This window comes from Streptopelia decaocto (genome assembly GCF_964273445.1).
Source record: "Streptopelia decaocto genome assembly, chromosome: 2".
Classification (NCBI taxonomy): domain Eukaryota; kingdom Metazoa; phylum Chordata; class Aves; order Columbiformes; family Columbidae; genus Streptopelia; species Streptopelia decaocto.
In genome coordinates this window covers 64,580,893-64,605,410 of record NC_138655.1, presented here as the reverse complement: position 1 = coordinate 64,605,410, position 24,518 = coordinate 64,580,893, and the positions used below count along the sequence as shown (strand labels likewise).

The 24,518-nt window shown below is 38.6% G+C and overlaps 1 protein-coding gene across 1 annotated transcript in view; it reads right to left on the bottom strand.

Moving 5' to 3' along the window:
- The window catches only part of LOC309436282 (dynein axonemal heavy chain 5-like), a 168,884-nt gene that overhangs the window by 44,678 nt on the left and 99,688 nt on the right, over positions 1-24,518 (bottom strand). The window contains exons 60-66 of the mRNA XM_082045351.1: positions 23,476-23,643; positions 14,758-14,976; positions 11,544-11,720; positions 7,211-7,405; positions 4,095-4,250; positions 3,640-3,822; positions 235-405 (exon numbers count right to left, since the gene is read on the bottom strand). Coding sequence (XP_081901477.1) covers positions 235-405; positions 3,640-3,822; positions 4,095-4,250; positions 7,211-7,405; positions 11,544-11,720; positions 14,758-14,976; positions 23,476-23,643 — 1,269 coding nt within the window. The remainder of the gene's footprint in view (positions 1-234; positions 406-3,639; positions 3,823-4,094; positions 4,251-7,210; positions 7,406-11,543; positions 11,721-14,757; positions 14,977-23,475; positions 23,644-24,518) is intronic.

The window sequence follows — 24,518 nt, the reverse complement described above, 5'->3', positions numbered from 1 at the left end:
CACCAAGGTACAATGGGATTTGATTCAAACTTACACCTGCAAGGTATGTCTGGAATATAAATTCAATTTTGCAACATTTTATGAAGAAAAAATGATAGTGTTTCTACTATTTATTTGTTAAGAAGTCGGATCTTATATAATGTCTCTAAATGGAGGGGGGGGAAAAAAGGAAGAGGAAAAATCTGTCTACAAATACTCTTTAAATTACAATTACAAAATGTATTCAAAATTCACCTCTTCTGCTGTTGTTTTAGTGATTCTTAGGACTTCTATCAGAGACTCATCTTCAACCAAAGACCCCTCCGTACTGGTTAGACGGAAGAGTAGATTATTTTCAAGCTCCTGCATTTTCCTCTTGTTACTTGTCACTTCTTCGGTCAGTTTTACTCGTTCTGCCTCCAGTTCCTGCATTCAGAAATTTTCCTTAGAATATTTAAGATTAATTCAAAGAAAGATTCCTTATAATGACACAGAAAACATGTGATTTCATTAATGACAGATTGGGGGCTTTGCAACATTTTCAGAAATACAGAAATATTATATATTATATACAGAAATATTATAAATGTATACTGCATTTATTTGATTAATGCAGCATACTGAGGAGCAAAAACACATCAGGATTATCAGGAAAAGCTTCCTCATAGTCAGCTGCACAAAGCTCTAAAGCTAGTTTCCAAAGGGAAGTGATAAAAGCCACATTACATTAAGTATTTAGTGTTAAATCAGACATACAACTGAAAGATGCATTGTATGGATGGCTTTCACATTGTTAGGGAAGTTGACTGCATGACTTTTTCCATTTCTAATTTCTATGATTCTGTGACTTTGCAAGATAGGCTCAGCTACTGCTTATAAAATAGGAAATGTTACAATAATTATCTATGTCATATGGAACTTTTATGCTATTTCTACAAGACAGACAATGGCAAGGGAACAACAACAGACAAGTCAACAAATGCCAAGTGAAATCAGGCATCTATACTGCTCAGCCCAACACAACTTAGGGATACCCCTTCTGGCTACCTTTATTTCATTAATCAAGTCAACCTTCCTGTAAGAAAAGGCCAGTTAATAATACCAGTCTACCTACACCTATGGCTTCAGTTTATTTTGATTCTTGTCAACATGCCAAGTTAGAGAAAAAGGAGAGGCTCTCCTATATTTTAAAAGAGTGACAAATTTCTTTACTCTCATAAACTTGTTATTTGGAAACCTGTTTGTATTATGTTTAAGGGCTACAGAATGTAGCTTCGTGGAAGATACAAATAACTTCATCCCAAGAGGAGAATGACTTAAGCATCAGCCATTCAGCTTCAAATTTTCTGCATTTTCACTTCTTTCTTTATCATTAATGCAAAAAAAAATTAGAATTACACAAAAGGCGTAGTTCTACAGAACACTCAGGCATGCATTTAAGCACATGCTTAAATTCTACTTAAGGTCATGCTTAGTTTAAGAACAAGCACCTCATCCATTCTATTTGTAAGCCTGTAAAGAGCATCTTTCAGAAAATTAACAGATGTGCCAGTTGCCAAGCTTTTGTTTGTTTTGTTATGTTATTTGTAACATAAAATATAGCTGTTCTGAACACAAATAGCAGCAGCAATTCATTATCAAAGAACAAAAATATGCTGATAATTTATTTTTTCAAAAAGTTACAGGAGCAACCTTTAAACTGAGAAGAATAAACACGTCTTTGATCATATATTTCAGTGATCAGTATAGCAATCTTTAAGAATGTCTTGGTTCCTTTAATCTATTACTTTAGCTCAGTGGTCATACACTTGTCTTCTTGTTTGTAATAGAAAACCTGTCCTTCAGATTCCGTGTTCATGCTCTGTCTTGTCTTTGAACTAAATTTATCAGAGCTCCAGTTGCTCTGGCTATCTACACCAGGACACTCATCTCTTATTGAGACAGGAGAGACAGAACAACCACGATTTCTTCATATCTGCGAAGGGGAAGAAGTTTAATAAAAGTTGGTCACCCACAAGCATGTCCCTGTGCAACGAGTGTGCTGCTACTAACCAGCTACCCTTGCAGCTCTCTTCAGCTGATACACAGCACTGGAGGGATATTTTTTGGTGACTGTATTTTTGAACTAAAACACAGTCAAGGTGTTGCTATGTAAATTCAATAAGAATTCTCTAACAGTTTTGTCCAGGAAAATAACACAGTGAGGGCATCTGTGGGTTGGGAGATGAGTTTTATATGAAGGTTGTGAGAAACCAATTTTGCTTCTATCCTGATTTACACCTTTGTGTCCCATCAGAGGGAAGTTAGTCAGGATAGTCCCAACTATTCCTGCTGATGCTGTTCACTTTTGCTTACATGAACATACATCTATTGGAGTGAAGATTAGAAGTTTTGCATCCTTAGCGTTTGTCCCACCCTGCTAATGGATTGCTTTTCCTCAGTACCTGCTGTCATAGCTTTGCCATTTTTCATGGAACAATTCATAGCAAGTTTGTGCATATAACTTTCTGTCCTCTGGTTGTGACTTTCCGACTGTAGGAAGGGCACGTAGACTCCAGTCCCTGCTTCAGCAAACGCTTCTTTGAGCAAAGTGGAAAGGTGTTGGCCAGAGAAAGTGACAGCACCACTAAAGCACACTGGTCTGAACATGCCTTGGGAAGTCGAAGAAGGCAGAATGGATTTCCTTAGGTGGGGAACTGCCCTCACATGAACAAGCCCACCTGAGTTACTTATTGAAAACAGCAGCTCTGCTAATCCAAACCTTAATGTTTCTTACTTTTCTCACAAAGCCACAATGACGAAATATTCCATTTGAAATAAATAAGTCACTCAATTGGATGTGAAATTGGATGTGAAACAACTTCTATGCTTTCACTTTAATGAGAAAAGAAGCAAATATTTCATTTGAGTGTAATTGGACCATAACATTTATGTATTTATTGGTATGACTGCCACAGTAAAAACTGCACATTTGTCCCCACTGCCTATGATGAATTGACTCCTCAGTTTTCAGATAAGCAGGCTGTTATATTACATCATACAAAAAGAAACACGAACTATCTAGGAATTTAATTATTTTGGAGGATGTCTCAGATTTGATATTATAAAATAAAACTCTTGCAAAATATCTGAGAAAGGATTTTCCCCTTTATATTTGCTTCCACATAATCAATGGAAATTTCAGTAAGGGCAGAGTCAAGTCAGTGTTAAGGGCTCCTTAAAAACCTCATATCTCTTTGCACAATATAGCCTGGCTGGCAGAAGTAGTTTGGGTTCATAAGCATTTTTTCATGTAATTCAAATTAAGTTGAAAAAATAATTCAGAAATAAAAGAGGTCTCTGACTGAACAAGGAGCCTTTGCTATATATGAGGGAATAAAGATGCTTTATGTATGTCATGTATATGTGTGTGATGTATTTTTAATGAATAATTTTATTTCTTCTCTTTCCAAGGCCAGGTCTTAAGATAAATGTCTAGGTCCCTCCATTCAATCAACAAACAGCTCCACATTGTCTTTCAGCAAATCCAACATCCCCTAAACTTTCATTCATGTTTTTGTTCTTGCATTTGATTTCAGTCAAGACATAGAATATACCCATTCATGGTGCAGATATTGAACAAGCCTTCCCTCTGTACAAATAATGCAAACTACTAGATACCTGTTTTTCTGTGAGTATGACACGGCCAAGCAGCTGATCTTCCAGCCCTTTCATAGTAACAGTAAAGTCAATCACTGTTGTTCTTGCACTAATTTCTGGAGTATAAGCAGGATTGGCCAATTTCGTTGTCATATAAAGGGTAAACCCCTTCATCAGATCTACTTCCTTGTCACCTACTTTCACCTGAAAATAAAACATTTTACTCATTTTTCAAAAGCTGAATTCAGAAAAACAGTTATTTTATCCAGTGAAAAATAGATGAAGTCTTTTTTTTTACATTTTCATTAACACTTTTTAAACTTTTTGCTTAAAGAGTGAAAAATCCCCAACCCCATGAATTCACTGCTCATCTCTCTAGAGTGTTGCAAAGGTGTGAATCTCGGCAGTGCCCAGATTACCAGGCACCCAGCAACTCTCCTACTGGTTTTTACTTTCATGTTCACAATTCATCTTACTTTGTGTGCGGAACCAGATTTTATGAAATTTTTTTCCAAGATGTTATCAAGAGCAGGATCAAGTTCCTCTCCAACATCTTCTATTAACAAAGGTCGTCCAAGGGACAGGCAGTCTTCTATATGACTTCTGAAGAACTTGTGGCTCATAGCTGTAACCTAGGAAGATTGGTTCATAATATAGCATACATTTGCAAGCACATAGAAAACAGCATAAAATCTATTGCAGCTTTCAAAAATTATAGTCATCCTGAGATATCTACACAAATGATTACATTTTGGGAGCCAACACTCACCTCTGCTGAAATGAATGGAAGTTTTGCTTTAAGCTTAGCAGAAAAGGGGATCATATTTGATGTTTTTCTTTATTGTTGCCTATTTATTTACTTATCTACATATCTATGTAATCACTGTAGTATCTTAATACCTTTTAAATATTAATGGTTTTATGCGCAGAACACTAATGTGAAGAAGGGGACTATTTTTAGCGTTCAGACTGGGAACCAGTGTTACATAGGAGGCCTGGTCTCACATCAGATGGTGAATTTCCAATTCAGCTCTCATTTTAGAATATGAAGTCTTAAAATTGCTAAAAATGACATAGACTCCTTTTCATTTATTTAAATTTAATAAATTTAACATAAGCCTTTGAGATTATAATTGAATAGCCTTTCCAGCCATCTGTTAAGATACGGTTTGGGGGTAATTTTTTAACCAGAAAAAATCCTAGGATAGACATGTTTTTAAAATAAATCATTGTCTTGCAGGCAGTGCTCTTTGAAAAAGGTGTAATTAAAATACCTAGAGGCACATTACACAGTCTTAAAACGGTGTATTATTTAAAAATTAATACTATGTTCCATCACTCTGCACTTTTAGGCTTGTTATAATGTAGGTATATACATATCCACCAAAACAGCACGTTGCTTACATTTTTAGTCCAAGTGAAACTGAGGGATGAGGTTACTGTCTTACTGACCAACAACATAACCCTAACAAGACCATAGCAAATTACAGTATCCCAGATGTAAATGCATAATCTAAATACTTGGGTATTTAGATTCTTGACATAACCACGTTCCTCCTGGATTTTACAGGGAGAGAACTCAGATTCTTCTAACACAGCTGACACCTGAGCGGGGATGTCTAAAAGACTATAACTGAATTTTCATCAAGAAAGCTTCCTCTGCATTCAAAGGCTGCTTCTGTGTGTATTCTAAGTTTTGAGAGTACTCAGCAGCTCAGTAGTTAAGCCCTGTCAGGATTCACAAATTTCATCAGCTGGATATTCACACATATTGACCACGGGGCAAGCCTAGTAGACATTTTTTCTCTAGCTCATCTGTCAAATGCCATTGTCACTTCTAATGTAGGAATAGTGGGGAGAAAGAGATATGTATTTTAATCTACATCTCCCAGCCCCTGCTTTGGTGAGTATGTCACAGAACATCCTTATGGAATTACTGGAGTAGAGAATGGAACCTGTGTGTTCCCAGTCCCCTTCTGCAGGCTGCACACTGGCATGTGGTGAGAGCAGCCACCTCAAGGGTGGACAATACAGACCCAATGCAACTTACAGGAGGGAACTGAAGTTGCAGCTTGGAGGACACGTCAAAATTATTGGGGAAAAGGCTACAGCATGGCAGAGTCATTGTAGGTCCCTCATTGAAGGAGACTCACTGTTGCCACTCTTCAGCTAAGCCTGCCAGCTCTCTGAAATCCTAGGTAGGCAATGCAAGTCTCAAAGAGGATGAAATATGAGATACGTCTTTCTATTGTTTCCAGTTACTCACACTAGCTTTTCTTGATCCAATTTTGGGGGGCCAAAGTAAGGTCTGATGTAATTTAGAGGAAGCCATGTTACCTATCCTAAGACAGTAGATTTCACACAGTCACAAAACGCCTGAATTCTTCTGTGAACAGAAGCATGTGTTTTAGGAAAGCTTTTCATCATATTTTTAATAAAGGCACCCATGCTTGCAAGATCTTTGAATGTTGCACATTATTTTTCTAACTCTTCTCAGTAAATGCTCCCCATTTCTAGCTGCGTTTCTGTATGATTTTTTGAGCACATGCAACTTAGCAGAAACTGGATTTGCTGTGGGATTTAATATTGGGCCTTTCTTAACAGTTCTAGGAAATATAGATCCAGGTCAAGCTCCAGAAGGTTAAAGATCTAGCTAATGACATCACCATGATGTCATCAGTTCCCTGGATGTCACCATCCTTGCCTTCATTCTCAGTTTCTTTTTCTTACCCATTACTCTTATTTTGAGTGAAGATAGTATAGCATGGTGTTCAGGTGATAATCTACAGTTGTAGGATAGACTTGATATATTAACAACTAACTCCAGTATCATGCTCATCTGGCCTGAAAATATATCATCTCTTTAGATCTTTATCATAACCCATTTTATCCTTATTGGTGTAATAAAGCATGGAGGGTAGGCTGATTAGAAGGGGGGAAAAAAAGGAAGTATTGAATTAACTAGAAGACCCAGATCCCAAACAGGATGCACTGCTCAACAGAAAGTGAGAAGGGTAGAAAAACAAAGCAACTAATATTTTTGTCACATGCATTTAATCATCAAGATGCAGAGACACAGCCTAAATTTGGGCTTTGTGTTTGATATGCCCCAAACATCACCAGATTTCCATTCTAACTCAGGACACCTTTTTTTTCCCAGTTCCTCCCTTTTCCTTTTCCCTATTTTCCTCTTAAAATGCTCACCCTAAAACATTATTGCCATGCACCAAAAACTGCCTGATCCTGTCAGGTGTTAATTTTGTAAGTCATTTTTTTCCCCTCTACATTTCTCTTTCTCTATGACACGTAATTAAAAGATTCATCACAAAAATACATATAGCATAACGTATAATTCCAATTTGCTCTTGAAACAGTCTTTCTGGGAGATGACAAAGCAGTGCAAGCTATTTCACCCTGAAACAGACAGGTCACAGATTTTGCATCAGTCTTCTTGTCATTTCTGCCTAACTGTATACCATGAACATCAGAATTAAATTACACATGATGAAAGTATGATGACAGAAAAAAGTTTCCATTGCTAACTATGATGTGAGATAACACACACATAAAAAATATTAAATTAACTATTTACCTGGAGTCTGTTATCCTTTTCCTTATTTTTAATCCATATCTTTCCTTGACCTTGTGGATCAATCAGCAGAGGATATCTAGATGCTTTTGTGACAATGATGCCATTCTGAATTGAAAGGTCATCGTTTGGAAGACCCTGGAGGTTCCATTCACCCACTGTAGCATTGTCAACAAGCATACCAGTAAGGTTCAGGTCCTAATAAAAGATATGTAATTACAAAATTAGTACCAGTTAGAGGAGTTATACTAAAACGTTTGATGGAAGGTTTTTCTTCTTATTCCGATCATAATGCATGATAGAATGCATTTGGTAGTTATAGTTTATTGTTTCCTTTCTTTACAGTTCAACATCCAAATCATTGAAATTGGGCAATAATGACAGTGAATTCTGTTGAGGCTTTGATGTCCATCAAAGAGTGTCAGAGAAACTCTGAAGCCAGTTCAATATCTAATGACAAGCTGATTTTGGTATTGGCAACCTCTTTTCTTGCTAGCTCATGAGGAAGGGTCGTCTTGGTCACAAGAACATTCTCCTGCTGTAAAATTGTGAAGTGCCCTCCAAGTACATATATGAATACAGGATGGTTTGTAAGAGACTCCGAGAAGAAAGAGGAAATGTACTATGGATCAATAACCATGAACTATCATGGAAAGTTATTGTTGCTGTTGTCAGAACTCTTGTCAGTTCATATATTCTCCTAAAATTTCATTTGCACATGTTGACTAATCTGCTTTATTTTATTCACTATGAACAGTGCCTGGTGTCTCAAGAATGTGTATGTGAAGAAAACAGTGCTTAAAATCACAAACTAAGCTCTCCAAATTAGAAAAATAGCTTAATATTGATGTGAGTTTAATGAGAATAAAATTGAAGAGGTTTTTTTTATTTGCTCCTTTTGTTTTTCACTCAATAATTGCTACATGTAAGCTTTCTCTGCAAACAACATGTTTAAAAACAAAGAAAAAGCCTTTAACTCCTGCAAAAATCACATAATTCAGCATCCGAAGACTAAAGCAAAATTTCAACTACTGTGAGACTTGTGATACAATCACAACAGTTAGTGATACCAGTGGTTGCAAGAATCAAAAGCTTTTTTATCCCTTTGATTTTTTTACTACTCTGATTACTGGAGAATCTGAATGAAGCAACACAAAACGTTCTCAGAAGGGAGAGAAAATTTAAGAATCCAATTTCATTTGTGAAAAGGGCAGTAAAGCATTTAATAGCCAGATTTTTCAGCAATTGGAATCTAAAACCATATTTACCTCCTTAAGCAGATGAGTAGGGTCTAAACAGATTTGAATTTTTTCTTACTGTAGCAGGAAATATCAGTCACTCTGAAACTTAGCTAATTTAAGTGTCTAACTACACAGATAGACAGCTAATTTTAAACAGCTCACTTTAAATTGTTATGCCTAAATGACTCATACATCCACAGCCAGTCAGTCTGTGACAAAGTAAGGCAGATGTCAAGCCTTTTGCTTGAACTGCAAAGCTGTTTTCTTTCTGTGATGTGAAGTATCATGAGAAGCCCATATGCTGCCTTTTGTGAGTACTTAATTCACTGGAAAAAAATAAAACGCTCTTCCATACGCTATCATTGAAATCATAGTCCTGTCTTTAAAAACAACTCTCTAAACAGAATTATAATTACCATTTGAAATTCAATAAGTATGGCATTTGGTGTCTAACCTGTCCATATGAAAAAAAAAAAAGAAAAAAAGGCAACACAGAAACAATGAAAAAGTGGGTGCAGCTGAGTAGTAATGTCGTCAGAATATCTTCACAGAGGCAGAATTTTAGTTCTTTATGTCTTGCTTTCTAAGGACATTATACACCCAAGTTCTTAACTGGTAAGAATCTTGACAGATATTCCCTAAGGTAAGTAGCTTTTAAGAACATTTTGTACACTGAATTTGAGAAAGAGCTTCCCTAGGATGAATGTGTGTAGGATGACTCCCATACCACACTGGTAAAGAATCTTGCCTCAGACTGCACTGCTACTGGTACTTTATTAATAAATCCATCCTGGCCTTACATATTACTTATCATAGGCAGCTTTCAAAGAGCTTTGCTGGGCAAGTGAAAATCATTCATCTTTGTATTGTAAGTCATAGCATAAATTGGTCTGGGCTGTGAGGTTCACTCTGTCAGGTCAAGGTTAATAACTGTTAGAAGAAGCATTATGGACTACCTAATGTAAAAAAAAATATATATATATATTCACAAGCAGCTTCTATGAGATGAACAGCATGACAAACCTCTCATAGCAAATAGGACTCCCTAACATAGGTTTTAAGTGTTAAATTCCCCAAGAACCTGACAAGAAGATGCAGGAAGGATATTAATCTACCTTCAACTATCTCACACGGTACAGCTACAGTTGTACACGGGTTGAACACTTGCTCCCAGAACTTGCCAGCAGCACCTGCTCTATCAAAAGGATAGGAAAGACCCCTGGAATTAATTCTCCAACCTTTACCACTGGAAAAAATGTATGCAGGTATTCACAAACCTAAGTAGTAGGCAACATGGACAGATTACTCAGACAGTTTTCATTATTACAGCCTAAATTTTGCTTTCAGCATGAATTTGTCTTCCAGGTGAAAGGAGGAATATTAGATAGACTTCCTAAAACCCATGGAATAGGAGGAACAAGGCTGCCACTGGCCACGAGCAAAGCCTACACACCAGCACAGCTGCCAGCTCCAGCACTTCTGATGCAGGTACTGATAAAAGGAAACAAAAAGATTTGTGTAAAGGAACCTGCCCTGTGTCATAGTCCCAGCATGCAGGTTGCTCACTTTAATAAAGGTAGTATATGATGTGGCAAGGAACTGAAGCTGCAGGATGGGACCCTGTCTCCACTACATTTTAGGTCACTTCTGCCTGCACAGACTTAGGCCAATTAAGGAGAAGCTGTAATGTCAGACTCGCCGAGAACAGCCTCACTGGTGACAAATGTACACAGATTTAAGAGCTTAGACCGGAGCAAGCTGAAGCAATGTAAACCAAGATTTACAAAATCCAGGTTTTGTTTAACTTAATCATTTCAATAAGACACTCCAAATTAAACTAAATTGAATGGTGTGTACACAGCCGAGGGTAAGACAGGAGGGTATCAGTTCATAAAACATGGAGGTGCAGAGGTGATGTTTCCTGTTTCAAAGTGTGCAAAGGTCTTTTTTATAATTGAGAGTAGGAGTATTTTTATGTCAATCAAGAATTAATCAAGTTACACTAAGAATAAAAGTGTGAAGTTTTAAAAAGGAAAAACTGTTCAGTTCTATTTTACAGGTATTTTCTAGCAAATCTAAATTATTAAAATGTTGTACTTAAGTATTCCTAAAAGAAAATAATGGACATTTTCATTACTAGACTAGTTTGTTGTGTTCAGTATTCAATAAATTAAGAACAGTAGGTTAAAGAATTTATGATGTAATATGTAAGAAACAAAAAATATATAAAAAACCTTTCATTCAAATTCATCCTCTATATTCTAGATACACAGTTTAGAGTGAAAAGTATATATCCAGAGAGATTTTTAGTGGCAGTACATGAGACTGCAGGTAGTAAAAGTGGAAACAGAGTAAATCTTGCTGGGTCCCTGGAAGCTGTTTGGGGCATAAATGCCATCCAACCCAGAAGCCATGGACCAATCTCCCCACCTCTGTGCCATCCTGTGGGCCCAATTTGGGAGCCACTGCTTCAAAGACTGCCTGGAAAACTACAGGGGCACAGCAATACCAGTTGTGGGGTGGCATTCTCAACCACATATTCACAAGGGACTCATTATAAGGAGATAACTTTAACTGTTGAGGGAGAGAGTTACAACTGATGTTTTCTTCAATATACGCATTTTCCACTTTCAGTAAATGCTTCATGTGGCTGTGGCTGATTTGCTTAATTTTTGACTGAAATTATGGACACAACGTGGCACTTGCGAAAAAACACCAACTATGAGGGGAAATTGTGACTATCTGATGGAACTCCTTATGATAAGGTAAATCTATTCTAAGCTGGTAAGTTTTACTGCATTTCACATATTATGCAATTTCCTCCCAGGGCAGCTGACCTCAGACAGCATATCTCTCAGATTTGCCAGAGTGATGGCCTATATACTAGCCTTTCAATGCATGACAGTGTTATGAGGATCTTTTTTTTTAGAAACTCAGTCATCAACTTTTCAGATTTTTTTATCTATTAAAAATTTTATGGAATGTGACAGCCTGTTAATAATCTTTCAATTATGTACTTTTCTGGAACAGAATGCTCTGAACGTTATTTCTCTGCAAGGCGAAGAGTAAGGTCAGCACAGAGTGCGAATACTTACATTACTGTATGGAATCTTGCTGTTGTCCATCTCTTTCTTCCACAATTGGAGCAACAAATTCCTGTACTCCTGATTGAAAGGTCCAGAGTAAGAGAGAAATCCAGTGGCCAAAAGAACATTACCCACTAAATCAACAATTTGATTTTGAAAGTTTTTGCTGCTTGCTGTCCAACGAAGCTGTGTATAAAGATTGATAAAGAAGTTAGATTAAGCAGGCACAAAACTAAAATGAAGATCTGGCTTAAGAATTTATACCTTTCTGGTAAATAATTGTTCTTTGAACCAGGCATACTTTTGGCCTTAAATCATTCTTTTCAGAAGTAGAAGTTTACTTGGAAGAGATGGCAACCACCTGACCCAGTGGAGAAAAAGCATCCTTGCCAACAAGCTGGCCAAACTGGTAAGAAGTGCTTTGAAGGAAGAACAACGTGGAAGGGAGAGGATGAACAGCGATCATGTGAGGAAGTAGAAGACCAGGTTGGCAAACAAAATGTGTGCGATGATATAAACAGTAGAGATCTTTTAATCAAGAAAACAGGACTAATGGGGGATCACCCCAAGCATATCCACATAAACAAAGAAGCGCCTACCAGACAGAATGCTGGGGAGAGCTTTCATACTGTTTCTGGGAAATTAGCACAGCTGGGCACCTCTCTGAAGTGCTTGTACGCTAATGTGCACAGCATGGAGAACAACTGAGCAACTAGAGCGGTCTGTGTGTGTTTGCAGAGTCATGATCTCATGGGGTCATAGAATCACAGAATGTCCTGAGTTGGAAGGGATCATGGAGTCCAACTCCTGTCCCTGCATATGACAACCCCACAGTTCACACCATGTGTCTGAGGGCCTTGTCCAGTCTCTTCTTGAACACTGTCAGGCTTGGGGCCGTGACACCTCCCTGGGGAGCCTGTTCCAGTGCTCCACCACCCTCTGGGGGAAGAACCTTTTCCTAATGTCCAACCTAATCCTCCCCTGGCACATCTTCCTGACATTCCCTCCGGTTCTGTCACTGGTCACCAGAGAAAAGAGATCAGTGCCTGCCCCTCCTCCCCACCTTGTGAGGAAGCTGTAGCCACCATGAGGTCTCCTCTTCTCCAGGCTGAACAAACCAAGGGACTTTAGCCATTCCTCATACAGCTTCCCCTTCAAACCCTTCACCAACTTCATAGCCCTCTCCTGGACACTCTCCAGTAGTTTTATATCCTTTTTATCCTGTGGCGCCCAGAACTAAATACAGTGCTCCAGGTGAGGCCACACCAGTGCCATGGGGACATGGTGGGAAGGCTTCCACAACCAGAGTGCTACAACACATGTGTCCAGGCTTGTCAGGAAGGACAGGCTGGGAAGGTGAGGAGAGGAGTTCTCTTTCGTGTGAGAGAGCAGGTGGAATGCAGGGAGCTTGGCATCCGAAAGTCTAGGGGGGACAATGCACCAGTTGATAACTTATCAGTTAGGATTAGAGGGCAAACCAACATGGGTCATGTTGTGCGTGTCTGTTACAGACAAGGTAATCAGGAAGAAGTAGATGAAGTCTTTTTCAGACAGTGGATGAAACCTCACATTCCCAGGCCCTGGTCTACATGGGGCACTTTAACCATCCTGACATCTGAAGAGCAGACAACACAACAAGACACAAGCATACCAGGAGGTTTTAAGGAGTGCATTGACAAAAAATTCTTAGCATGGGTAACTGAGGATCTAATGAGGGAACGCTGTTCGCTCAGCCTCAGACTCGCAAACAAAAAATAACGGGTCAAGGATGTAAAGGTTGGGGGCAGCCATGGCGGAGAGAATTGAGATTGTTTAGCCTTGGTAACAGATGGTTCAGGCAGAACTTTATCAGTATGTAAAAATACCTGATGGAAGGGTGTAAAGATGATGATGCCCAACTCTTTTCAGTGGTACCCAGTGAAAGGACAAGGTGCAACAGGCACAAAATGAAATACAAGAACAAAATAGACACAAAGAACAAATAGACACACATTTTTACAGTGAGAGTGGTCAAGGGACTGGAATAGGTCATCAAGAGAGGTCGTGGAGTCTCCATCTTTGGAGATACTCAGACCCCAACTGGACAATTCCCTGATCAGCCTGCTCTGATTGACCTTGCTTTGAGCAGGCAGGTTGGGTTAGATGATCTCCAGAGATCCCTTCCAACCTTAATTGTTCTATGATTCTGTGATTTTTCTGAATATTATTTTTGAGTTTTACTTATTCCTTTCTCTCCAGATTTCTATTCCCTTCCAATCACTCTGCATGCAATCTTGGTCAGAATCTCCATGTTTTAAACTTAGAAGATACACATTTAATCCAATATCAGTTTTGGCCAGGGCTCAAAGTGCCATATATAGTATTTTATTTTTTTGTCTGAATTTTCAAAAGTAGAATGGAATAACAGCTCTTATGAGACCTCATAGCACAAGGCTTCAGAAAACCCACAATAAGGTACCATAACTTCCTATTTTGACGTTGCTCTTTAATTTATAAATTCACTGAAAAATATGATAAAGCATCTAACAGTTTGACTGATATATTTTGAAGTACAGCTATGCAAACAAATGCTGAAATCCTGGCCTCACAAGATGCAATGGCTGAAGTCAAAGCTCTCATCAATTTTGCCTCTGTGTGAAATCAACCAAGGAATTATCAAAGCAAATAATCAGATGAGAAAAAAAAGAGTGTCGTGCTTCCTCTGCAAACCTTCAGGCTGAAGCCAGAAAAATCTGCATAGGAAAGGTAAATTTCAAGCGCAGTGCAAAGGATAATGAGTAGCCCATAATTCTGTAAAAACTTCAAACAGAATTCAGGAAATTAGTCAAGTTTCAAATTCCTGTTCTTGTATACTTGGTGAGAAAAAGAGTAATCCTTATAAATATTTTAGGGCAATTATTTAGGTTAAGCCTAATTCCTCTTCTTATTAAAGCTAAAAAGAATTTGGCTCCTTGGCTTTAAATCTGAACTTTATCCTAATATGAGCTGTATGATATGACATAAATCTTCATACAGAAGAATTAAGTTAACACAAGAACTTGTTTTACTTTGTTAGATACATTAAGCTCAAGCAAAAACATATATATAACTAAAATGAAGTGTCATATGATATCAAAGTGTCACTATGCCTTGAATTTCTTGACCACTGCTAATGATCATCATGGAGTATTCTCAAAACTGAGCACTTACTTTGTCCTGGAAACCTACTCATATGTGCTCATACCTTTTCTTCACCTAATCCTTCAATCAGAGCTGTGGCATTGTTCATTTTCCTTCTGCATGTCTCAGCATCATCAAGTAAAGCCTGCTTCTCTTTCACAGCAGTATCATACATGGCTTGTACTTGATCCAGTTCCATATTCTTCTCATCCAGCTGAATTTGTGCGTTATTCAGTTCTGTTTGGGCAGCTGCAAGTCTTCCCTCTTGCAAGGCTAAATTTGCCTGCAAACATTTAAAAGTTGGTTAATATCAATTATTTGGCAAGAGCAAATAACATTTATTCAATGGCACATGTACTATATTGGGTACTTTTTAAAGCAATACACATTTAAGATGACAGCAGTTATTTTCCTCTCCTACTGTTTTAACCTAAAACGGGAAGGCAAGCATAACATTACAGTTATTCAACACAATTTTAAAACGTTATAATACTATTTTCAGAATGATCTATTGATCATACAATGATCAATGATTTGAAATCACAATACACTTGAAATAGCTGTGTATTAGGTATATGAAGCAACCCATACAATGTTTTCTGTAATATATTGTCAGTCCAAGAGAAAATAAAGATTGTCCTTACAGATTATAAAATAATAATAATGATAACAGAAACTACTCTTCTCCTCTCTTTTCCCATCAATCACTTCTAAAATGCATTTTTTGCTCCTCTGGAAACTAAAACTCTAGAGATTTTTCTCACATCTCTATAAAAATTTGAATGATGCATTGCCAGTCACTTAAATGTGGGCTCTTAACCTGTATATTCCTAACACAGGAAAAAAAAAGAAGTATTCTGTGATTTCAGAATCTGTTTCCAAACGTATGTTTGCAAAGGATAAGAGACTGACAAAGTTCTTATGAAATTCACACTTACAGATAAAGGTTGCTTCCATTTACTCTGAATATTTGTTTAAATATCATGTATCTTTTTCTGCTATAAGAGTTATGGCGATGGAAACCAAGAATCTGTAAACAATGTTTTATTACAATATGAAACTTTACACTCACATTACATTAGAAGAGTAACAGTATAAGGAATCTCTGGAATGACATTTAGTAAACAATATATGTACTATATTGCCCCCAACATATGTTATGTTTTTACATTAGATATTGACTAAAAATATAAATTTAATTCTTATCAAAATATGCTAAAATCAGCTAATTCTTCTTGCTTTGCATAGGAAAAAGAGAAAAAAGGAAAAGAAAAACAAGAGAGTAGCCAAGATCATATTTTGAAATTCAGCATGAAGTCTGGTGGATTTCAAAAGACAGGTCTGTGAGCAGGGAATTAGAGAAGCATATATGTACTAAACAACAAAGCGGTGCTGCTTTAAGAGTTACACATCTAGAGAATAGCACTGTCAGCAAAAAAAATTGTTTACTGTAGCCACTGTGTCCGTTGGCAGATTCTAGAGATAAACAAATATTTTACAATGGAGATAAGCCAGTAAAATGGCTGCTCATAAAATTTCCATGTATAAAAATCCTGAAATATTTTTACTCCACTGTTCATCGAAGAGCACATTAAACAGCATCTCCTAGAGATAAACATTGTTAAATCAGCGAGTCTTGTTAAGATGCAGCTAAGCAGATTTCAGAACCACTGCTGTTATTTTTTAGTGAATCTTGGACTATCAGGAAAAGTTTAAACAGTAAAGGCGATATGGCTAGGTGATGTAGTGTTACTGTGTCCTGCACTGGAGGGGACGTGGGGAGGGTGAGGTAGGAGAGAAAGAAACAGTGCAGGGCTCTTCCTGAAACTTAGTAAGAAAGGATCAACGGATTAATTAGATAGCTGCTTTAAAAAGATCCATAATATGAAGAGGAGGACAGATAGTGAGTAAATCTTCCATCCCTGTGGATGCCAGGCACCTCACATTCATGCAGCATCAGACAGAGCCTGGACAGATTTTCCCCATGGTGGGCTGTGCAGGGCAGATTCTCTCCATGGAGAGAAAACTCACTCTTTTGGTCATTCAAGCTATTATAAACTCCATTTGTTATTCTGTCTTATTAAACCAGTTACCTTATTAAGCCATCTGTTGTCAGGTCTTCCTTAACTGAGATCTGGAAAGAGCCCTGCACCAGCCCTCTCTCTCCTACCTCACCCCCATCCCTCCATCCCCGATGCAGAGCATCCTCTTAACCTTAAACTCCATGAGAGCTAAAATTGTGAGTAAAACAAAGTTATGACATACTATTTCACCCCCAGCTGACAAATAGTGAGGTTACACAGGGAACAAGAACCTTGGAGAGTTGGGAAGAACAGCCTAGCAGAACAGCTGGAACAACACAGAACTTACACCTGGCTGTGCTGATTCATATTTCACCTTGACATTTATCACAGCAGGATGTGAACCTCAATGGGAAAGAATGGCTATGTGAATTCCCAACACACAGGCCAATGATGCTTTGTAAATATGAAAAAAAGACCTCCACAAAGCAATATGCTACCCAGAAAGGTGCAAAAGACTGATAAAACAGACTTCTCAGTTCTTAAAAGCTGCTATAAAGCTACCAGCTTTGAAGATGTAGGGACAATGAGAAAATATTTCAGACAAGTACAAAGAAAAAACACATTGTATTTTAAGATGAAAAAAAATTACTTATACAAGACCTCATGGGGAGAAAATGACTTGTAACAGAAATCACTTTATAGGCAATCCAACCAAGGTTTTCAGCCAATTTTAGGGTAATCATCACAAAGTAGTAATACATTTTGGTATTAGTTTGATTCGTAGGCTGCTTAATCATCTGAGCTGAATAATGGTTGATCACACAAGAATAACTACTAACGTACCAGGGTGACCATATACGTGACTCCCAAAGGCAGAAAGACTACTTGTTTCAGATTACCCTATGAAATCATACTTGTCTTTCCAACTTCGTTTTTCAAAATTAAATGGGTACAAACACAGCTTTTGTATTGACATCACTGGCAGGTTGGTTGGCAGCTTCCGGAACAGACCTTTGCCATGAGAGCAGGAGGAAAGCTCTGCTGTCAAAGAGAATCTTCTGGACAAGAAGGCTATTACAGTCTCAAGCAGCCTCAGATAAAGATTTCTAGCCAGTTACAGGTAGAAGGAAATGTATCTCCCAACCACAAAAAACTGCTGTGACCCTTCTAATTTTAGTGGCATTGCTATGTGAACAAGCTTCACACGCTTCATTTCATCTCTCTGAGTCACACAGCAAAGCAAGGATTAACAATTTGTTTCAGTTGATGCAGCATAAAAGCCAGAATAAATGTATTTTATATGAATGAATCATGAGGATTTGAGACATGAGATCCACACTCTCATCTGCGCTCCCGGAGAGGGGAGCTAGGTGTTGAGCATTGATAAGGATCATGGCTGAAAACACTGTGACTAGTTCAGCCAGAAGAAGACACATTCAGAGCAGGAGGCACTGCGATCTACACGTCACGGATGAGCTAACGAGCCACAGATCAGGCCGGCTGATCAACAGGAGATGGAGGATGTGCTGGAGGGCACATAGCCCCATCTCCTGATATGCCCAGCTTGGCAAACAAAGGGGAAAAGTTGAGACCCCTTTCTCATGGCCCAGGGCTTGTCGAAACTTGTTGATCTTTTGCAATCACCATTTCCCCCTGGATTTCTGCATGACACAAAGGGAGACCCCTCAATGTGGCCCAGGACTTGTCCAGACTTGTCCCTCTTTCGCAATCACCACTTTCCCCCCCAGACTTTACTCTGGGAGCTATAAAAGCTCACCCTAAAACAGCACCAGGGAGGGAATACCAGTCTCATCTAAGGGCCTGTCCAGTCTCATCAAGGGAACACCAGCTTCACCAGGGCCTACCAGTCTTCACTGAGGGAATACCAGCTCGGCCTCACCAAGAGAATACCAGCACCCTGAGGACCCTCACTCTGAACCAGACATCGGAGGAGGCTGCGCTCCTGACCCCAGCATCCTTGCCGTGGAACACTAAGGCTACACATCATCGTACAAGTCCTGTCATCCACACCATGAGGCCGTAAGAGACTGGATCCCTCACTCTTTTCTTTCTTCCTTTCTCTCTGCCCTTTCCTTCTCTCCTTTTTTCTTTGTCTCTCCTCCCATATATATATATTACTCTCTTTCTCTCTCCCTTATACCTTAGTTTTCTTTCCTTCTCTACCACTCTCTTTCCCTTTTGAACATATAAGGAAAACACCATCTTTAAGCTCTGCTGTTGATTTCTGGTTAAATTTCATATTATAGCTACTGATGGTTGCCAATACACCGCTCGTAGTAGGATTTTTTGCTGTTAATGTGTTGATAAGTTCTGTTATACTTTTGCCAAGTCACCATTCGCTGTAACCAAGATTCCAACAGGTACTTTTAGTAAAACTCACAACTGAATTGGACCCCGGAGGTGATTGTCTGTCATTCACTTCACATAACCGTGCAGAATGAACCCAGAGTTAACTCACACCTGGTCTCATCTGTTGAGTCAGGGCGCATGTCGCGTCTAGAGTTAACTCATCCCTCATCCCATCTGTCGGGACGGGACACTAGGCTAGAATGTGCCTAGGCTGGCATGACAGAAGCAGCTTCAGCCTCTTCTTTCCATTGGGGAACCACGTAGACAATCTTCTTGACATCTGCTCCAGCCAGTGCCTCTACCTGTCCTCTGCTGTGTCTGTCTGGGTGGGGCAAGTGCTGAGACAATACCTGTGCCAACAAGGGCCACAGACTAAATTGTTAAGCAGTCGTTTTGCCTTCTTCCAAGATGCCATGAGAGAGGACTTCATAGCAGGTGGTGAGATGATCCTGCCCCTTTTAACCTTTTTGCATTCCACATAAAACCAGGAGAAATAAACATGTAATTATAGTCCACAGCTATACTATTAAATTAAACATGACTAGGAACTTTCTCTGGCATTGAGGTTAACTGGCATACACTAGCTCACATTAAGCTCTCCTAGCCTCTAAAACAGTCTGGCTGCATGCAAACAGCCTTTTGGTACTGGCCCTTGGACCAAGCTAGTTCCTGAAAGGTGTGCAAAGGTTGCTAAGAAAATACTGCTTAGCCAAGACCAAATTCACAATAGGGATCATTTTAACATTTCAACACTGCAGATAACCACTTCCCAGTGTCTAGAAAAATTCCCCGGTACTGTTGAATTTATCAGTATTGCCACAACCATTAATTTCTTGTTGATTCATTGCAAACTCAGTTTTGCAAAGACACGAGTATATCTGGCCCTGATCCAAGGCGGCATTTAAATAAAAATGCCTTCTCCAGTTAAAAAAACTCACACCATTTAATGCTATCCCTGCTCTGGAACGGAATGCTCAGCCCAACCCCAGGTCACTTTGAAGACCAGCTGTTACTGAGGAAATCCAAGACATGTTACTAGAAGCAGAACCCATAAGAAAAAAAGCAGCTGAAACATTATAGTTCACCACAGGTAAGGAAGATTTGGAGCTTTCCCAGCATCTCTTTTCAGGAATTATAGCTTTCGAAGTTCACTGTTCTTACAGCCCATTGAGCACTCATTACTGCTGGACCAGGCCCAAAGACTTCTTGCACTTGGACACTCTCCCTCTGCTCATGAGCTCCTATGGATGTTCTGGGTGACCACTGTTGTGTTTTGCTTCAGTCCTGCCTTGGGCACATGGCATCTGACTGACAGCTCTTCATGTAAATGCAGTCTTAGGCTGCTCCTGTCCCACATCACTGTAGATTTTTCACATAAACGCTCCACTGTTTTTGTATCAACTTTCTCAGACATTTGGGTCAATCTCTTCTCCCAAGTAACAAGCAATAGGAGGAGAGAAAAAGGCTTAAAGTTGCACCAGGGGATGGCTAGACTAGATATTAGGAAAAAATTCTTCACTGAAAGGGTTATCAAGGATTGGAACAGGCTGCTTAGGGAGGTGGTTGAGTCACCATCCCTGAAGGTGTTTAAAAAATGTGTAGATGTGGGTCTTAGAGGCATGGTTTAGGGATGGACCTGGCAGTGTTAGGTTACCAGTTGAACTTGATAATCTTAAAGGTCCTTTCCAAACTAAATTATTCTATAATTCAATATCACTATAAATTTGGATTCATTGTTATTTAGGGCAACATTATAAGAGAGGCAAGCACATACACAGGTTTTGCAGACATTCCAAAAACAATGTTTTCATTTCATCAATGCAAAAAAAAATATACTCATGCAAACAGGTCCATGTAGAGTGACATAAATAAAATCTTGGCCTCATTTTTTTTTTTTGCTATTACTGAACATTCTTTGAGATTAAAAACAACCTTTGCAAGGCACTGAGATCATGAGTCTTATCTGCTTTTCAAAGCCTCTACTAGCTACTGAAAGATTCTCCATTTTCCATTCAGTTACATGTCCTGACTTTGATCTGTTTTGCTAGGTGATCTAATCCTCCCCTTTACCCCCCAGAGTATACATTTTCCTTCCACAGTTATTGTGGACCTTCAATTCAAACTTGAGCACTTGTTTTCCTGCCCAGTGGGCATCACCTTGACAAGGACAGACACTTATTTAAATGAACGACCATCACATTTTGACACTCCTTGGCTGTTACCTCTTCCTCAGGTGCGAGATTTCCTAGTATTGCCTGCTGTGTTTTTCAGTTCAGCGTGGAGACAAGTGAAAGCAGAAACGGCAATAAAGTCTCACATCTAAAACTGAGTTTCATGGGTAGAATTCTCAATATCAAACAGAATTTATAAACTGTAGACAAACTTCCCTTGATCATCATAACAGCCTAAGGAGAACTTAACTAAAATCACTGGAGACGTCTCTAAGGAAATTCATACCCCTATACACAGTATTTTAATTGGAGGCTAACAGAAATACAGCAAAATCCCAGGCTTCTTTATTCTGTTGTTATATTCTTCAACTGATGGATAAATGGCAGACAATGTTTCAGAATTATCAGGCTAATCCAGCAGGCTTGTTTACTAGGTAACAATCTAGAGAGGAACAGGTGACAGTCATGCTGAAGGTTCATTGGAAAGGCGCACACACCTGGTGATCACTTTATGATAGGCAGGTACACAGCGTTGTATTTGCAGGCAACATTTGCTCACACTTTCTGTGTCTGATTCTAACTAATGACCCTTAGGCTGCAGGCCACATATCTAAAGAATGTAGGTATCAATTTCTAAGAGTGAGAGAATTTTTGCAGACTATATTTACTAAAATATAAGCCACTATTACTTAGTTTTCACAAGCAGTCACATTTAAGATAAATGAGGCACTGAGTCTCAGTTAAAATGCAATTTAAAAACATATTGGATGGATTTTGCAGGTGTTGAAGGGGGTTTATCTCCTAGAACGGCAGTTAGGATAAAGCAGCTTGATTAATTCATTCAGTAAACCTGTTTTTAGCACTGGATGATTTAGTGTGTGCTAGTACTTTATGTTTAATTGTACATTTATTTTCAATTATTTTCTTAGCATCACTCCAGTGCTCCCTGCAATACCTCCTGCATACTTTAAACACTTCCTCCCTCTGTCATCTTCAGTTTTAAAATATTTGTGATTGTTGCTATACCTGACAATGAGCATCACTTTGCCAAGAAGTGCATGCTCAGTCTTTTATCAGCTACAGTTTGACAAGAATGTAAATACTTGAATACAAAGTTAAATTTATATGTAATCTTAAGTCATATATATTCAAATAAGAACTGTAAGAGTACTTTTGCAGCTTTCAGAGTTGCATCTGCATATAAAGCCACTCTTTCCCCTATGTCTTGCTCTCTTTTATAGCTCTGAATAGCCACATTTCAAATTCTGTTTTCATTAGTGAACATCCCATTATTTGAAAAGGGAATTGCTGCTTATAGAAATATAGTCTTCTCTATCAGCTACTGGAATAAAAAATATCATGCTTTCAACGAATTTGAATCAGACCCATCTAGACATACTAAATGAACATGCCATGAGTTTTGAATATACCATTGATACAGTGGCTTATACAATAGGAGACTGAACATAAGTACAGTGGAACCACAATTGATTTAATGTATTTCTTCAGAAAAGAGCCATAAAATCCCCTGTAGAAGCAATGATTATAAATCACTATAAAAATATTCAAAACCAATTTTTTTCAATATGCTCATAAATGAAACATTTCCAAGACAATAAAGCTATCTGTAGGAATACAGACAAAGGTAGCTGATCCCTTTCTACTACAGTTCAATGTTACAACAGAATCCTATGCCAGGTGACTACTTACTTTATTATATATACACTCACATAGCAGTTTGACAACCTGAAGTTTTCTTAGAAAGCTGAATTCCAGCTAAATTCAATTAAAGAGTACTTCTGTGCCAAGAACGGTCTCTCCTCTCCCCAATTGTAGCCAGACCACACTGAGTGTGCTCCTTCACAGGCCAGCGGGACTGAGAAGTTTTCTTGAAACCACACTGCCTGGCACCAAGTCTGAGACCAGAGACAGTGCCAGTATCTCCCACCTGCAGATATCCAGCTTCTAGAAAGAACCTGTGTACTAAAGCTCCCAGCAAAAACTGACTGTATTCACACAAGTCACCAGGGGGTAGCTGTGGAAGGGAAAGAATTGCCAGGACACATTTAACCTCTGCATGCCTGACTTCACAACTGGACGTGTAGAAACAAGAACTTCTTATAACTCGTAATTTTTTTTAGCCAAAACAGCACAACATTTTTTTTCCACTCAACTGTAGTAATCGCTCAGAAGAACAAAATGAGTAATATGAAATACCTTAAGAGGAAGAACTTCTTTATTAATACCGTAGAAGTAAGCCATTGCTTGTGTCCATGAGCAAAGACCTGCTACATTTCCACACACTTTTTTAGCAGTCTCAAGATTATAATCCTCCATATCCAAATAAGGCTCTAAAAGCTCCACAGTTTCTCCTGTAATTGAGTCCTAGTCAATGGAAAGAAAAAAAAAAAAAAAAAAGGCATTTTAGAATAAAGTCTGCTTCACAGAAACATTTTTTCTTTTTAAAAGCATGGTGCTGCCACTTCTTACAGAAGAAATGAAAACAACACTGTCTTTCACTCTCATAAAGGACAGAAGAGTAGTTGTTTTTTGTGAACTCAAGTGAAAATAGCTCCTATTTCCATTGCAACAGGTTGACTTAAATTTGTGTTTGATATCCCTGTTTGACCCATAAGATTTACAGACAGATCTGTTATTGCTGCTACAGCACTGTACCTTCTTTCCTCTCCTCCTCAACTAGATATTCTTGCCCCATCTTTAACAGAATCATAGAATGTCCTGAGTTGGAAGGGACCCACAATGATCATCAAGTCCAACTCCTGTCCCCCGCACAGGGCAACCCCAAAATTCACACCAGGTCTCTCAAGGCATCGTCCAATTGCTCCTTCAATACATGTTCTCAGAGTGTGCCTCATACAAGCCTGTACGTTGAATTTATGTACACACAGTGGTGGGGTTCTCTTTGCATTTTTTTAAAGTGTGCGTGGACAACAAGTTCTTTTATAGGTCGTGTTTGCAGGATGTGGAAACCCCAGTCTAATTTTCCTCCTCGGTTTGAATAAGTTAATGTGATAGTTGTATGCTTTAGTTAATAGGCTACTGTAAAGAAAGACTAGACTGTGAAAGAAAAAAGAACAGAGATTTACTGTTTCAGAAAATCAAACATTATTAGGAAGTCTGGTGCTCAGGGCTTTCACCTGAATACAGGGATTCCAGTCCCTGGAACACATGGAAGTGTTTACTTTAATACCATCAATAATGCTCAGTGAGCTAGTCTGGAAGCGAATATGACACCAAAC